Source organism: Dasypus novemcinctus, chromosome 21 (genome assembly GCF_030445035.2).
Source record: "Dasypus novemcinctus isolate mDasNov1 chromosome 21, mDasNov1.1.hap2, whole genome shotgun sequence".
Lineage (NCBI taxonomy): Eukaryota > Metazoa > Chordata > Mammalia > Cingulata > Dasypodidae > Dasypus > Dasypus novemcinctus.
Window position 1 is genome coordinate 25918307 of NC_080693.1, and position 17461 is coordinate 25935767.

Here is a 17461-nt window from a genome sequence, read left to right on the forward strand (position 1 = left end):
AAATAGAGGGCGTTAGAAATGTGGATTATCCAAAAGTAACATATTGGTCTATAGAAAGGACATGTTTACATTTTTTTTGGTTTGTTTGTTTTTAGGAGGTACCAGAGATCAAACCCAGGACCTCATACATGGGAAGCAAGCACTCAACCCCTGAGCTTATTGGCTCCCCCATGTTTTACATTTTTGTATTAAGGATACCTGGAGTCATAAGAATTTGTTTGAAAGTAACAAAGCCACACCTTATAAACTGGAAGATATCAAGAGTTTTCTGGTTCTCTCATAATATATATGCTAGGAATAGGAAACAGGACCTTTCAGACTCAAAAACAAACAAACAAACAAAAAATCCCAACCACAACAGAACTGTTCCACCTCTCCAAGGTTTCTATCTAGATGGTTTAAACCTAGAACTCATGAAGAAAAACTATTTGGATTTAGAAGGATTTCCCTGGAAAATTAACACGTACCTAAGGGAAAAACATAACAGCACATATCTCCTGCTAGTCCAAAGAAGGCCATGTGCCAACAAAACAAATGAGAATGCATATTAATTGGTGGATTCCCGCAGCTGGCTGCCACGGGGCTGGACAAGAGGTGAAACGGAGCTGGAGCCCAAGCTACTGCTGCAGGAAGTTCATGAGAATGTGGTGGCTGCACAGAGCTACTGGCAGGAGTTGGGCTAGAGGCTGCAGGGGTGGCTGGAGGTGTGGAGGCAGATCAGAGAGAGTGCATCACAGATAAGAGACGTCTTCAAAAAACATTAATGGAGAAGTAGATGTGGCTCAAGTGATTAGGCTCCCATCTACCATATGGAGGGTCTGGGGTTTGATTCCCAGGGCCTCCTGGTGAAAAGCAAGCCAAGGGGAGCTTGCTGGCCTGAGTGGTACAGACAGCTGGCACAAAAAGATGATGCAACAAAAAGAGACACAGAGGAGAGACAGTGAGAGATACAAAAAACCAGGGAGCTGACATGGTTCAGGCGACCGAGTGCCTCTCCCCCATATCAGAAGGTCCCGGGATCATTTCCCGGCACCTCCCAAAGAGAAGATGAGAAGAGATGACAAGCAGACACAGAAGAACGTGCAATGAATGGACATAGAGAGTGGAATCCTCGGGAAGCTCCTTGATGAGAGACTGGTGACCCTTTTGCAAGAAGAGGATACCAGGTCCGCCAGAGGAGTGGACTGGTGGCTGCCTCGTCATTTTGCACTGATGCTTGGTGGCCATGAAGCTGCCGCTGTTGCCGCTGCTAAAGGTGCTGGCAGAGCAGTTGCAGCACAACATGGAGGATGGCCCAGGCACGTGGCAGCTGGCATGGGCTGCTGGAGCTGGTGGCCGTGTGGATGCAGGGCATAGTGCTGGCAGCTGGCAGCCGGAAAGCAAGGCTGCGGGACCCGAGAGGGCCCTTCTTGGTGTGCAGCCTGGAGCGGGTGCCACGCAGGGGGCCCTGCCTCGAGCCAAGAAAGTATGTGATGGTCATGGATGTGATTCAGGCATGCAACCCCGAGCTGTGCCTTCAGGCTGTGAAGATGACAGGCCTTTCTGATAATCCCATCCATGAACGCATGTGGGAGGTGGCAGTGGAAGACTTACATAGGAATATTCCTTAGATGATACTGGAACATCAAGACAACTAAGATTCTGATGCTGTTGAGGTTCTAATACCATGTGGGTTTCTTGGACATCTTACAATGTATTTGTGGTAAAAGTTTCTCAGAGAGCTTTGGGTCATCAAAGTATCTGGATGTAGGATTTTTTTTAAGGCTAGGAAACTTCAGCTACCTCAGCCTCTGCTGCTGTCCCTTGCTTTGAATGTTTGCTGATAAAAAGCAGATGTTTTATTTTTTTCTTTTGGGTTTGTGTATGTTAATATTCCCTCTTTCTCTCTCTCTCTCTCTAACACACAAATTTCATGTTGCATATTCCAAATTGTTTAAGTGTTGATATTTTTTCCCATTACTGCTATGACTTTTGCTTTATGGTATAAAATTTGACTTTCAATCATTGCCCACAGTGATTAAAGTGTGGTTACAGGCAGGAAAACAGACTGCGTAAAAAAGGAATGACAACACGGCGGCACCATTTCTTCTCCATCAACGACTTCCATATTTAGTTTGCAAGTCAAATGGCATTTTCTAAATGCAGGTACAGCTGTCGTCTAAAAGATACAGCTTTCTTTCTACTTCCACTCAGCCATCTAAGGTCATTTCCAGCTAGATATGGAAGATGATACCTACCATGCTTCCTTCACTGAGAGATGGTGAAACATGTTCAGACTTTCTTTGATGAAAGACGCCATACAGTGGCATTAAAATCAAGACTGGGAAGAACTTTCAGGCCTTAACTAAACTTCTACCTCCCAATTTTTGGTGAGACACCACCAGGGAGCAACCTCCTGGTTTAGAATTCTTATGTCTTTTTGCAGAGTGACTCTTGTGTTGTGGTTGTATTGAATGTTAGGTTTCTGCTCTCTGCATGTTACCTAGGTCTCATTTCTCTTGCGCTTGTGAACATCGAGGGAGTCGAATTTTGCTCCAACGTTGCTATAGCATTGTCTGGGTTACTATAGTTCAACTACCAATAAATGGTTTTATATGTCAAAAAAAAAAAAAGAGGTGGACACCATTGAGCAGGAGACCATTAAGCCACCTGATGACTGCCAGAAGCTAAGTGAGCATGGAGGTAACACTGCAAAAGACTTAATTCAAGAAGGCGAGGTTGCCATTCTTAGGGATGGAGGAGAACAGAATGAGAAACTGGAGCTTTGCCAAAAGGCCTCTCACATTCTGTTGGACAGCTTACCAGAAATGCCATTACTGGTTGATGTGCCTTGTTTATCTGCTCATTTGGATGACTCAATTCTTAACATAGTTAAAAACCACATGTTTAAACCATGAAACAGTTAGCATCTCGCCCACAAGTACAGTTAGAAGAACTAATAGAGAAACCTGGAGGCATCATAGTAAGATGGTGTAAGGTTAATGACTTTCCAGCCCAAGACTACAGGCTCTAGTTCTGGAAATGCACTTCACATCATTTTGAGGATGTATATGTAGGCTCTGAAACTGAATTCATAGTATTGCACAGAGACCCCAATGTTGATTATCAGTCAGAGTCTGTGCCCGGGGAGATGGCCAACAGGAATGGAGTTCTTGGAGTGTCCCTCACATAGGTCATTCCACATTGGGGTACCTCATGGTATGCTCTTTTCTCACTCTTGAAGCTTAACTATTTATAAGAACACTTGTAGGGAAGCAGACTTGGCCTAATGCATAGGGCGTCCGCCTACCACATGGGAGGTCCACGGTTCAAACCCTGGGCCTCCTTGACCCAGGTGCTGATGTGCACAAGGAGTGCCCTGCCACGCAAGGGTATCCCCCGCGTCAGGGAGCCCCCCGTAAGGAGAGCCGCCCAGCACGAAAGAAAGCGCAGCCTGCCCAAGAATGGCACCATACACATGGAGAGCTGACACAGCAAGATGATGCAACAAAAAGAAAACCCAGATTCCTGGTGCCACTGATAAGGACAGAAGTGGTCACAGAAGAACACACAGCGAATGGACACAGAGAGCAGACAACTGGGGGGGGGGGAAGGGGAGAGATATAAAAAAATAAATAAGTAAATCTTAAAAAAAAAAAAAAGAACACTTGTATTCTTTGCTAAGGGCAGCACACTGACAACCTTTTTCTAAGGACAAATTCTGAATTGATGAGAACAACATGAAAATGTTTCTTCCTGCTCAAATTACTTCATGTGAATTTTGAGAAATTTTCACAAGTTCTTTTTTAAGATTTATTTTCTTTATTTCTCTCCCCTTCCCCTACCGTTGTCTGCTCTCTGTGCCCATTTGCTGTGTGTTCTGTGTCTGCTTGCATTCTCGGCAGCACCAGGAATCTGTGCCTCTTTTTGTTGTGTCATCTTGCTGCGTCAGCTCTCCATGTGTGCAGTGCCACTCCTGGGCGGCCTGCGCTTTTATCACGCAGGGTAGCTCAACGTGGGGCGCACTCCTTGCACATGGGGCTCCCCTAAGTGGGGGACACCCCTGTGTGGCACGGCACTCCTTGCACATGGCAGTGCTGCACATGGGCCAGCTCACCACACAGGCCAGGAGGCCCAGGGTTCAAACCCTGGACCTCCCATATGGTAGGTGGACACTCTATCAGTTGAGCCACATCTGCTTCCCTTTCATAAGTTCTTATGACCAGAGTTCAAAAATAATCCTGGACAGCAGTATTAGCATCATCTAAAGTCAAAATTTTAAATAATGCATAGGACACTGAATTTCCATACCCTCAATAAATAAATATCTTGGCTTTTACGAGGCTTTTTCTTAAAAGTTTTATGATTTGAAATTGATCTCTCTCCTGCATTATAATTTTAAAAAGACTTAGACTCATTTGTTAATTAGTTCTTAATTAGTTTGGAATAAGCTCAAACAATTGTTTTAACCATGATTTTATTAGATAGGAGATATGCCTGAATTAAAGTTATTTCTCAAGAGTCTAATAATTTTTCATATCTTCACATTAAAAAGAATGGACAGCTAGCTTTGAAGGATACAGTCTGAGCAGTCAAAGAAATACAGTACTCCAAATGATTCTGAACCATCACGTTTCTCCACTTCAGTGTTTCAACTTATTTTTGTGGGCAGACATTGAATTTCAGGCAAGTAGATATTAAAACATCCATCTTTCAAGTTTTAGGCAGTAGAGTGGAAGAGCATAGAGCATGGCTGAGTTTAGGATATGAAATAGTCCTGAGTTCATGCCTTTACCTAAAGGCAGTGTTGCTTTGGGGAAGTTTCTTTATTTCTCTATGCTTCAGTTTTCTCATCTGTATTCACGGGGTTATTATGAAGATTAACTGAGATAATGTATGTAAAATTCTTTGCTTGTCCTTGATACATAGTAGGTACTCTATGTTTATGTCTCTTTTTCTTCTTCAAAAGTCAGTCTTGGTGGGGAACATATGTGGCTCAACCAATTGGGCTCCCGACTACCATATAGGAGGTCCAGGGTTTGATCCCTCGGGCCTTCTGGTGAAGGCAAGTTGGCCCACGGGGCGAGCTGGCCCACACAGCAAGCTGGCCCACTCAGGAATGCAGCCCCATACAGGAGTGCCGCCTCTGTGGGAAAGTCACCCCGCGCAGGAATGCCGGCCAATGCAGAGAACTGGTGCAGCAAGATGATGCAACAAGAGACACAGAGGAGAGAAAATAAGAAGACGTAGCAGAACAGGGGAGCTGAGGTGGTACAAGAGAAGAATCACCTGTCTCCCACTCCGGAAGTTCCCAGGATTGTTTCCCAGAGCCACAGACACAGAAGAATACACAGCAAATGGACACAAAGAGCAGACAACAGGCGTACAGGGGAGTGGGGGAGAAATAAATAAAAAATATATCTTAAAAAAAAAAAGTCAGTCTTGGGAAGAAGATGTAGCTCAGTGGTTGAGCACCTGCTTCCCATATATGAGGTCTTGGGTTTATTCCCCAGTACCTCCTAAAAACAAACAAAAAACAACTCTCACTGAGGGAGGATATAGCTCAGTGGTTAAGCGCATGCTCCCCATGTACAAGGTCCTGGGTCCTGGGTTCAATCCCAGGATTTCCTAAAAAGTCAATCTTAAAAATTCAGAGGCCAAGAAAAATTTTTCCTTTTGCGAATCAGTAAGAGCAGGTCACTGTGAAAGATAACTTATCTGTGCAAATCATACTAGATATATAATTTTCTGTAAAATCAAACTGAAAGCAAGTCTCTTACCATCAATTAATTTCCTACTTCTTTACTCATTTCTTCCTGTAGTAGGAAATTTACCTTTTATTTGTTTTCATGTTATTTGAGATGTACACTCTATGGTAATGTTTCTAAATAGCTCCTTCTAGAAAGCAAAGCCCAGTTTTGTTATGTAGAAGTAAGGTTTGCCTGATTTTCACTATCCTCAGCTCAGCAGAGCAAACTCTTCTCTAAATTTTAAGTCTTGAGAGTGTGGGATTTTATTGTGAATGCCTGCCCCAAATTCCTCTCATTCTCTGTCCTTGTTGTGTAAGGCACCAAGAGTATCTGAAAGTTTTATCTAAACCAATGTTGCCACATTCCTTTCTAGTCAAATGATTTGAAATGGCAGCAGTTACCAGAATGTAATAGTTTATGCTTTATCTCATTTTTTATACCTCCTCTCACCTCGTGTTATGATGAAAGAATGACTTAATAACCAGAAAAATACTAATGAGAGAAATATAAGGAATCTATTTTTTTTTAAGTCTATTTAATTATTACCTAAATAACCATTAGTTTTTCTTTACTAACACTCCTCTTCTGTCTGCATCCCTTGTTTACAGAAATTCTTCCATTAGTGAATCTCTTAGGAACTAGGTTCTTTTGTGCAACAGAGCTTCCTGAGTGGTAAATTCAAACTAAGAATTTCAGAATATCATCATCATAGTTATAATAATTGTAGTTAATATTTAAATAGCATTTACTACACACCAGGTACCGTTCTAAGCACTTTACTTGCATGAACTCATTTGATTGTTACAATAACCAAATGATAAAGAGATGCAGTTATCCATTTTAGGATGAGGAAACTGAGGCAGAGAGACATTAAGTCACTAACCCAGTGTCATACAACTAGTAAATGGTGGAGCCAGGCAGTCTGGCTCCAGAGTCTGTGCTCTTAATCACTCATCTGAATTATTTCTTGTTTTTTCTTTTCGTGAGAGTATTGATTCTAGTTTGTGTGGAAATCTATAGAGTTTTTCTGCTACTTTTTTTCAGCCCTTTAACTTTTCTCTCACTATCTGGTGATGGTGACTCTTGCCACTTGATCTTGTTGCATACTTCAATTAATTTCTTAAAAATTTAATAAATATTAAATAAGACATTAGAAATTAAAAAAAAAAAAAAAAGGAATAGGTGGGCCTACCAAGTAGAAAGGGACCCTCAACACTGTCCAGTGAGTCTACTGCATTTCTCTCTGTAACTCTCTTCACTCCTCAAACTTCCAAACCCCAACTTCTCCCACCACAATCACCTCAGTGTACCCTTGCCTACAAATTCATGGAGAAAAATAGAGCCCAAAGCCAGGAAATCCCTTAACTTCCTTCTCCCGAACCTGAAAACACCATCTTCAGGCTCACCACCCTCTCTTGGCTTCTTCCCGTTACACTAGAGGACGAATTCCTCCTCCTGTCAACAGCCCCCCAGTATGCTTTACAGCCTGCACCCCGTCTTCTTCCCAGAACCTTACCCTATCAATTAGCCCTCCCTCTCCTGCATTTCCAACCAGTTCCTCTCAAATGGATTCTTCCGGCTGACATTTATGGGTGCTCGAGTTTCTTTCATCTTCAAAATCCTTCCTTTTCAGCCCATATTCCACTTGCCAAATCCCAGTTCTGGGAAGGTAAATCTCTCCCTTACCTTCACATCCAAACATCTTGGAAGGATTTCCTACCTTCCTTGCTTCATTCCCCACCTCTCATTCACTTCTCATCCCATGCCAGTCTGGCCTCAGTGTCCACAACGCCACCAAAAACACTTTCACTACATTCCTGATAACCCTTGAGCTACTATATCTGGTAATTTTTGTCCTCATCTTGCTCTACTTCACAAGGGCATAAACATTTAAGTGACTCCTCCCTCTTCCCTGAAATACTCTTCTGTTTGATTCCATCCACCCATAATCTTACTTATCTCCACTCTCTGCTGCTCCGTCTGTCTCCTTTGTAAGCACATTCTCCTCTAGCTGATCATTAAAATCCCATCTCAATAATACCATCCTCAGCTTCAATTACCGTCTAAATGCTGAAGACTCCCTCTCCCTCCCCTTTGTAAAAACATACCAGCTGAAGCCCTCCAACCACTCAGGCACCTGGCCACTCCCACTCCCACTCCCACGCCCACCACATGTGCACTAAGCTTACTAAGAGGCTTCCACGGAAAGCCAAGCCACACCCTTGGCATTTCCACCCCTCTCCTCTGAACCTGATTTTCTTAGTGTTCAAAAATCCAGGAGCCACCCTGGACATACCCTTCTCCCTGACTCTAACCCATCATCAGGACCCATCCGTCCACTTAGCTTCCTAAGTCTCTCTCAAAAAACTCATCCACTTATCATTTCTATTGCCACCATCCTATGTGAGGTATCAGGAATTCTTTAGCAGGCTTCTATATGGTCTCTCTGGTTCCACTCTGGCTCCTTTCTCCACACAGCAGCCAGAGTGATGCTTTCAAATGAAAAGCTGATCATATCATCCCCACCACCTCTTCACCCCTACTTGAAAACTTTCAATGATTTCCCACTGCTAGAAGAACAAAACCCAGAATTCTTAACAAGGCCCATGGTTAGCTCCCTTCTACCTACCTCTCCAGCTTCATCTCATCTCCAGCCCTGCCACCTTGCTTACAATTCTTCTGAAGGGCCAAACACCTCTTTTCTCAGGGCATTTGTATACTTAGAACACTTTCCCCCCTTTCTTCGTTTAATTACCTCCAACTGATCAGTTCTGAAAAGACTTCCCTGACCACTGACCCTCACCATCACCACCCACCACCCCAATCTGGGTCATTCTCTTGTTTTATGTTCTCAGAGAACTGTACTCTTTCCCTTCATAGCACCTCCTCAGTTTACCACTTCACACTCATTTGTGTAATTATTCAATTAAATCTTCTTCCACTAGAACAGGGATCAGCAGCTACAATCTGTGGGATCCTATTTTTCTATGGCCCATAAGCTAAGAATGTTTTTTACATTTCTAAAGGGTTAGGAAAACAAACTAACAAACAATATGCAACGAGACCATATATAGTTTATGCGGTCCACAGAGCCTAAGACATTTACTACCTAGTCCTTTATAGAAAAAGTCCACCAACCCCTGCACTAGACTATAAGCACCATAAAAACAGGGGCTACAGACCTCTTTCTACTGCCTCCCCACAGTTTGGCATGCAGTTGACCATACATGCTTAGAAAATTCTTGTTGAATAGCTAAGGACAGTGACATAGGAGGTTGTAAAAGTAGAAAAAAAAATTAAAATGTTGAAAAAGGAACAAGGGCAGGCAAAAAAAAATCAAACACCTAGAAAAAGGAATTTTAGAGATGACACTTGTTAGAAAAATGACAAGGAAGTTATATTGTGTGAAAGGTCAGATGAACTAAAATAACCCAATAGATAAAAACATCAGAAAGTTAAAAAGATGTTCTTCTTTGGAACTCATGTTCCCCTCCACCAGGAAATTGTTTCTAACTATTCTGTAAACCAGAGAACTAAATGTCCAAGCACCAAAGAACATACCACACCCAGGATGGACAACTGGGTGGAGGAGGGTGGTGAATCCTTACCTGCAAGACCTGCTGAATGCTCCGGAGCCAAGAGACACAGTGCTGCTGGAACATCTCTGTGGGGCTCTCCCCTACCAGCAGGGACAACAGACACAAGCCTTCGAACCTTGTAAGACAGGAGAGAGTGGAGGCAGATGTGGTTCAAGTGACTGGGCTCCCGTCTACCATATGTGAGGCCCCAGGTTCGATTCCTGGGGCCTCCTGGTAAAGGCAAGCTGGTCCGCGCCGCTGCAGAGAGCTGAGCTGGCAGCAGACAGTAAGCGCAAACAACAAGGGGTGGGGGAATAAACAAAATGAAGTAAAATAAATATATCTTTAAAAAAAAAAAAAAGGAGAGATGACAAGCAGGTGGCACTAAACTTCAGAAAATCTGTTTACCATTCTTTTACTCTCACTGGACTATGGCAAGAATTTACCCCCAGACCCACATAAGTTCCAAACTCCTGAAATACTTGGAAGACTTGGAGTGATTGGGGGCAGCAAGGAAAGAAGAGAGAAGTAACTCCAGGTGGCGAACAGGAAACTCAGGAGCTGGAACAGGTGGGGTTCAACTCAGTTGAGCTCACAAAAGAATGAAACGCTCCACCCTCTAGGGAATGGACTAATCTCTTGGATCCATGGGGTGGTGACAATAGATGGACAGATAAATAGCCAACTTCCTAAGGATCATTTCCCAGGAGAAAAAACAAGGTTAAAGACTTACCGAGTTTTGATAGAACCAAGACGTGCATTACTGAGACCCACCAATGCTCCAACAGCTGAAAGGTTCTGGAGGAAAGAAAACAGGCGAGTCAGAGATAGGATACTAAAGACACAGAATTTCTCCAGGCCCTTCCCTGATGCTTCTATGAGGTCTTTGCTGAAGTCACACCTCCTCCGAGGCCCAGAGGCCCTTGCCTACCAACACAGACCTAGTCAACCAAAGCCCCTTTTCAGTCTTCTCTCCCATTCTGAGCACCCCATAAAAAGTTCCTTTACTAGATCTCCCACAAGTAACCTCTCCACATCCAGACTTCTCTTAAGGCACCTGCATCTCCCTGACAGTTCTTATCACTCATTCTATCAACATATACACATTATGCACTGAGTCAGATGAAGGAATACAGAACTGAATAAAACAAATAAGTTTCATGCTCTTGTGGAGGGAAGTGTTCATTTATTTATTTAATAAGTGTGTTTAATGCCACCTTCATGTAAGGTACTATTTTAGGTGCTGAGGAATTTATAGCCTAGTTAGAAGAAACAGAAAATGAACAATTCACCGAGCAAAAATATTGTACATCAGATGGCGCTAAGTGCTATGGGGAACCATGACACAGGGTAAGAGAAAACAAAAAGGAAAGAAGTGCCTGGAGAACAGAAGGACAGTTCATAGTTTTTTAGAGTGGGTTCAAAAAGTCTCTCTAAAAAGGTGGCATACAAACAGAGACGTAAAGGAAAGTGAGAGAGCAAGCAAGATACACTGATACCCTCATACACTGCTGGTAAGAATGTAAAATGTTACAGAAACTGTGGAAAACAGTTTGGCAGTTCCTCAAAAAGATAAATGTGGTGACCATATGTTCCAGCAAATCCACACACAGGTATGTATGCAAGAGAAATGAAGACACATGTCCACACAAAAACTTGCATACAAATGTTCACAGCACCATTATTCATAATAGCAAAAAGTGGAAACAATCCAAATGTCCATCAATGGATGAATAAACACAACAAAGTATATCCATAAAATGGAATATTACGTGACCATTCAAAAAAATGAAGTTCTTTTATGCCTCAAAAGTGTTCACCATGAAAGTGAAAAGATAACCTACAGAATGAGAAAAAAGTATTTGGAAACCATGATCTGATAATGTTTAATATCCAAAATACATAAAGAAAGCCCACAACTCAACAACAAAAAGACAACCCAATTTAAAAACGGGCAAGGCATGAATAGAAATTTCTCTAAAGATATAAGAATAGCCAAAAAGTACATGAAAAGATGCTCGACATCATTAGCCATTAGGGAACGGCAAATCAAAACCCCAGTGAGAGACTATTTCACACCCACTAGAATGGCTACTATTTAAAAAAATGGAAAACAGGTGTTGGAAAGTATGTGGAGAAACAAACACTCATTCACTGTATTGTATTTGGAGAATGAAAAATGGTGTAAAGCCACTGAGGAAAATGTTGGCAGTTCCTCAGAAAGTTACAAATAAAATTACCATATGAACTGATAATCCAAATTCTAGATATATATCCAAAAGAATTAAAAGCAGAGACTAGAACAGATCCTTGCACACTGATGCTCATACTGGCATTATTCACAATTGCCAAAAGATGGAAACAACCCAAGTGTCCATCTACAGATGAATAGATAAACAAAATGTGGTATATACATACGATGGAATATTATTCAGCCATAGAAAGGAATGATGTTCTGATATATGCGACAACATGGATGAACCCTGAAAACATCATGTTGAATGAATATAAGACAAACATAAAAGGAAAACTATTGTATGATCTCACTGCTATGAAATAATTAGAAAAAGCAAATTCTGAGTCATAAGCTAGAACACAGGTTACCAGGGGCCAGGGAACTAGGAGGTAATGCTTAATTGGTACAGTTCCTGTTTGGAGTGATGAAAAAGTTGTGGGAATGGATGATGGTGATGTAGGAAACCAATGTGAATGTAATTAACACCAGTGAATTACTAATATATATTTGAAAGCAGGTGTATATATGTTACTAGAATAAACAAAGGACTGCCAACACAATAAACCCTACTGTAATTGATGGACTATAGCTTATAAGTATAAGGATGTTCTTTCATGAATGATAACAAATGTACCTCATTAACGCAAGGTGTTAATAAATAGGGTAGTATATGGGAACTCTGTATTTAATATCTTTTATGCATATTTCTGCAAATCTACAACATCTCTAGTGAAAAATTAATAAAAAACATACAGGGAAATGGATGTGGCTCAAGCAGATAGGCTTCCGTTTACCATATAGGAGGTCCAGGGTTTGATGCCCAGGGCCTCCTGGTGAAGACAAGCTGGCCTGCGCATTGAGCTGGCCCACACAGGAGTGCCGCCCTGCGCAGGAACGCCGCCCCGTGTGGGAGTGCCACCCCGCGCAGGAGTGCCACCCCGTGCAGGAATGCCGGCTAACGCAGAGAGCTGGTGCAGCAAGATGATGCAACAAGAGACACAGAGGAGCGACAAAAAGAAGACATAGCAGAACAGATTGCTGAGGTGGCACAAGAGAATGATTGCCTCTCTCCCACTCTGGAAGATCCCAGGATTGGTTCTGGGAGATGCCAAATGAGAATACACAGCAAGAACAATGCCTAATGAGCAGACACAGAAAGAACAACATACAGTGCATAGACACTGAGAGAAGACGACGGGAGGGGGGGAATAAATAAATAAATCTTTAAAAAAAATACATAAAAAGGGGGAAATGTTAGGGTACATACGTTACTAGAATATTTTTTTTAAGAAATCCATGTCTTTATAACACAAATGCTAAATACGGTGTATAATTAACAATATTATAAAAATATTCTTTCATCAATTTTAACAAAGGTAGCACACTAATGCAGTTTTAATGGGGAAAACTGGGGGGGGACATGGAAACTGTATTTTCTGCATGATTTTTCTGTAAACCTAGAACTTCTCTTATAAGAAAAAAAGGAACAAAGTTCTAGTACAAATATACTAAAAACCACTGAACTGCACACTTTAAGCGGGCAAACTGAATGATATGTGAATTATATCTCAATAAAAGTGTTTTTTAAAAAATCCATACTGATAACCAAAAAAAAAAGTCTCCAGGCAGAGGAAAGAATAAGGGTGAAGTTATGAGATGACATACACTTGGCCTATCTGAGCACAGCAAGGAGGTGAATTACACTGGAGAAGAGCAAGCAAGGGAGAGAGGAGCAATAAGATGAAGTCAGCGGGAGCAGGGCCAGACCTGGTAGAGCCAAAGAGGTGGCTGGTAACTTTTACTCTGAGTAAGATAAAAGGCCACAGGGGAGAAAGGAATTGAGCAGAGGAGTAACATTACCTGACTTACAGTTTATTTTTCAAAAACATCATCATTTGAGTTGCCTTGTAGAGAAGGTAGAAGCAAAAAGACTAGTTAGGAGGCTACTGTAATAACCCAGGCAAGAAAAGATGTGGTAACAGTGAAGGGACAAAGCAGTCAATTACAGATATATTTTTAAGGTAGCACCAACAGGATTTAATAGCAAACTGGATACAGGTGGGAGAGAAAGAGAGGCCATAAAGATAACTCCAAGGTTTTCAGCTTGAGCAACTAGAAAGATGGAGTTGTCATTTGCTGAAAAGGGGAATACTGCTGGAGGAGCAGGTTTTAGGGGTGAGAGCCAGGGGTTCAGTTTTAGGTAAGTTAAACAGGGATGCCTATTTAACATCAGAATGGAGACACCAAACAGGCATTGATTAGCTCAGTCTGGAGTTAAGAGGAGAAATCCTAGTTAGAAAAGTGACTGTGGGAGTTGTCAGTCAGAGTTGATCAGATCACCCAGGGAGTCAGGGTAATGAAAGAGAGGCCGTGCTAGGACAGGGTTCTTGGGCACTCAAACCTTCAGAGGTCAGAGAGATGAGGAAGAACCAGTGAAAGAGGCTGAAAAGGTGTCCAGAGTGGTGAGAAAAGGATCAAGAGAATGGTATGCCAGAAGCCAATGGGAGAAGGTGCTTCAAGAAGAAAGGAGCAATCACCTTTATCAAACGCTTCAGAAACATTTACATAATTTCAAAGTATCTCTCTGCAAGACACTAATCAGAAAGGGAAAAATCATAACTTTACCGGGAAAAATCCTGGCAGATACCACATTAACTCAGTTATCATGTTTAACATCACCAGTAATGGAACAAATAGACATTATGTGCCTCCTGATATGACACACTAAGAATGGCACAATATCATTTCTGTGGTACTCCTACCAAAAATACACAACCTGAATCTAATTATGAGGAAAAAGCAGACATAGAAACTGAGGGACATCCTACAAAATAACTCTCCTGTACTCTTCAAAATGTCAAGATCAAGGAAGCGGATGTGGCTCAAGCAGTTGGGCACCTCCTTCCCACATGGGAGATCCTGGGTTCCTGGTGCCTCCTAAAAAAAGAAGACAACAATATAACAAGGAGACAGCAAGCGCAACCAAAGGGGAAGGGAGAAATAAACAGAAATCTTAAAAAAAAAAAAAAAGTCCAGATCATACAACAAAGACTGAGGAACAATTTCAGATTTAAAAAAAACTAGAGGGAAGCAGACTTGGCGCAATGGACAGGGCATCCACCTACCACATGGGAGGTCCGCAGTTCAAACCCCAGGCCTCCGTGACCCGTGTGGAGCTGGCCCATGTGCAGTGCTAATGTGCGCAAGGAGTGCCGTGCCACGCAGGGGTGTCCCCTGCATAGGGGAGACCTACGCGTAAGGAGTGCACCCCGTAAGGAGAGCCACCCAGCACAAAAGAAAGTGCAGCCTGACCAAGAATGGCGCCACACACAAAGAGCTGACACAACAAGATGATGCAACAAAAAGAAACACGGATTCCCAGTGCTGCTGATAAGGACAGAAGTGGTCACAGAACACACAGCAAATGGACACAGAGAGCAGACAACTGGGGGGTGGGAAGGGAGAAGGGGAGAGAAATAAATAAAAAATTAAATCTTTAAAAGAAAACTAGAGAGACATGACAACTTAATACAATGTGTGAGTCTTAACTGGATCCCAGATCAGATTTTTTTCCTTTTGCTATAAAGAACACTCTTAGGACAACTGGCACACCTTGAACAAGCTCTATAGGTTAGATAATTTATTGCAAGCGTTCTTAACAAGGGGTCCATGAGCTTGAACTGGAATTCAAAAAAACCATTATTCTTGTGGGGATGTGTTAGTGTGGGTGTGATATATTTATTAAATAATACACAGTAGAGTGTGGACTTAGTAAGGGGTCCGTGGTTTTCACCTGTCTGGCAAAGGGGTCCGTGGAACAAAAAAGGTTAAGAATCCCTGATTTATTTTATCAATGTTAATTTTCTGACTTGGATAATGGAATTGGTTATGTAAGAAAGCATTCTTGTTTTTAAGGAAATGCTAAAGAACTTAGAGATAAAAGGCATCATATCAGCAACTTACTCCTAAATGGACCCAGAAAAAATATACAAATGAGAGAATGATAAAAATGCATTTAAAATGCACTTAAAATGTTGACATTTTGGAGAATCTGGGCGAAGTGAATACAGCAATACTTTGTACTACTCTTTCAATTTTCTGTAAACTTAAAATTATTTCAAAATAATGTAAAAATTAAAAGAAGAGAAAAGGAGAAGAATTAAAGACAATAGGTATAGACAACCCATTTAAGAAGTTTTGCCATAAAGGAAAATAGAGAAAGGAGGCAAGAGGTGGAGGGGGGATTTTGAACTGTATTCTGATGAAGATCCAATAAAGAGGGAAAAACTAACAGGGGTGGGGAGGGGAGGAGAACTACTGAAGCAGTGTACTTGTGCAAATGGAGAGGGGACAAATCTAGTGCATAAGCGGAGGACTATTCTTAGAAGAATGGGCAGTTCATTCCTGCTAAGGGGAGGGAAGAGCCTATGAGCACAAATCCAGGCAAGGTGGTAGTTATGGTGATGGGAACCTATGGAAATTCCCATCCAAGTGCTTCTACTTTCCCAGGGAAATGGGAAGCAAGGTCATCAGCTTAGCGTGAGGACTGGGAGATGGAGGGGTAGATATCTGAAAAGAAGGAGGTATGAACAGCTATGTAGAAAAGTGTGCATGTGTAGGATTGCTAGACAACACTCAGGGTCCACTTGAGATGACAATGGTCATGAATTTACCATGAGAAGAGTCAACAAGGATGAATGTTTGCTTTTAGCCACACTAAGCTGCTGCTGATGCAGATACAGAATAGAGTTTAAGATAGGTGCGGTATTGCCAGATGAGTACAATGAAAAAAGAAAGGAGCAAGAAAGTGATTATAATGAACCATGGAATTTAAACCAGGTAGGAAGAGAAGTGAAAATATGACAGGTAATAAGTAAAATTTCTTCAACTAGTAATAAGTGTTAGTTATGAAACAAAACAGGGTAATGTGTCAGAGAATAATGGAAGGGGAGGGACTACTTTAAGGTAGGCTGTGAGGAAAGACCCCTCGGAAATGGTGGCATTTAAGCTGAGACCTAAATAAGCTCATATTCCTGTGAGTTTCCCAGCAAAGACTGAAGGAACTGACAGGCAAGGGCCTCAACATGATCCAGAAATTACGCAAGCCGGGGGTCAGAGCACAGTTAAGAGCAGAAGGAAATGGTATGAGGTCAAGAAGGAAGCAGAAATGACACTATATAGCACCTTGTGCGACAGTAAGTTCCTACAGGATTTTAAGCAGGAGACTACTGTAATCTCCTCAATGTTTTTTTTAAAAGAGCACTGGCTACAGGCTGAAGAATGGACAGTACTAACTAAGCCCTGGTGATATAAGGCAGAACAAGAAACTGCCTCTATCCTTCAAAGTATGTACAGTTATAGGGAAAATGATATCTGAAATTTACTTTAAAATACTCAAAAAAAAAAGGTTGGTTAGTGGAGGGGTAAAATAAGAGTTAAAATGTACATTGTTAAATTGAGGTAACAGGTACACAGCATAGGGTGGAGTGGTTAAAAAATTATTCCCTCTACTATTGCATATGTCTGAAATTTTCCGTAACTTTCCCTCCCTCCCTCCCTTCCTTCCTCTTTCTTCTGAAATTTTCTATAGCTTTCCCTCCCTCCCTCCCTCCCTCCCTTCCTCTCTTTCTTCTTTAAGGTACCAGGGGAGGGGATTGAACCAGGGACCTCATATGGAGGAAAGGGGTGCTCAATCACTGAGCCACATCGGCTCCCCTGAGTTGGCTCCTCTGTTTGTTTTGCTTGTTGTTTGTGGGGTATTTTTTGGATTTTAGGAGGCACCGGGAACCTAACGAGACCTCTCATGTGAAAAGCCGGTGCCCAACGGCTTGAGCCACATCCACTCCCCTGTAAATTTTTAAAATTACATGCAAAAACAAATCAAATCAAAGTGCATAGAGCTAAAATTGCATCCAGCA

General features: G+C 42.0%; 1 protein-coding gene and 1 pseudogene across 1 annotated transcript in view; one reads left to right on the plus strand and one right to left on the minus strand.

Moving 5' to 3' along the window:
- The window catches only part of PELP1 (proline, glutamate and leucine rich protein 1), a 30229-nt gene that overhangs the window by 11443 nt on the left and 1325 nt on the right, over positions 1 to 17461 (minus strand). The window contains exons 2-3 of the mRNA XM_058283656.1: positions 10041 to 10105; positions 9338 to 9443 (exon numbers count right to left, since the gene is read on the minus strand). Coding sequence (XP_058139639.1) covers positions 9338 to 9443; positions 10041 to 10105 — 171 coding nt within the window. The remainder of the gene's footprint in view (positions 1 to 9337; positions 9444 to 10040; positions 10106 to 17461) is intronic.
- Positions 19 to 7257, plus strand: LOC139437196 (cytokine receptor-like factor 3; annotated as a pseudogene).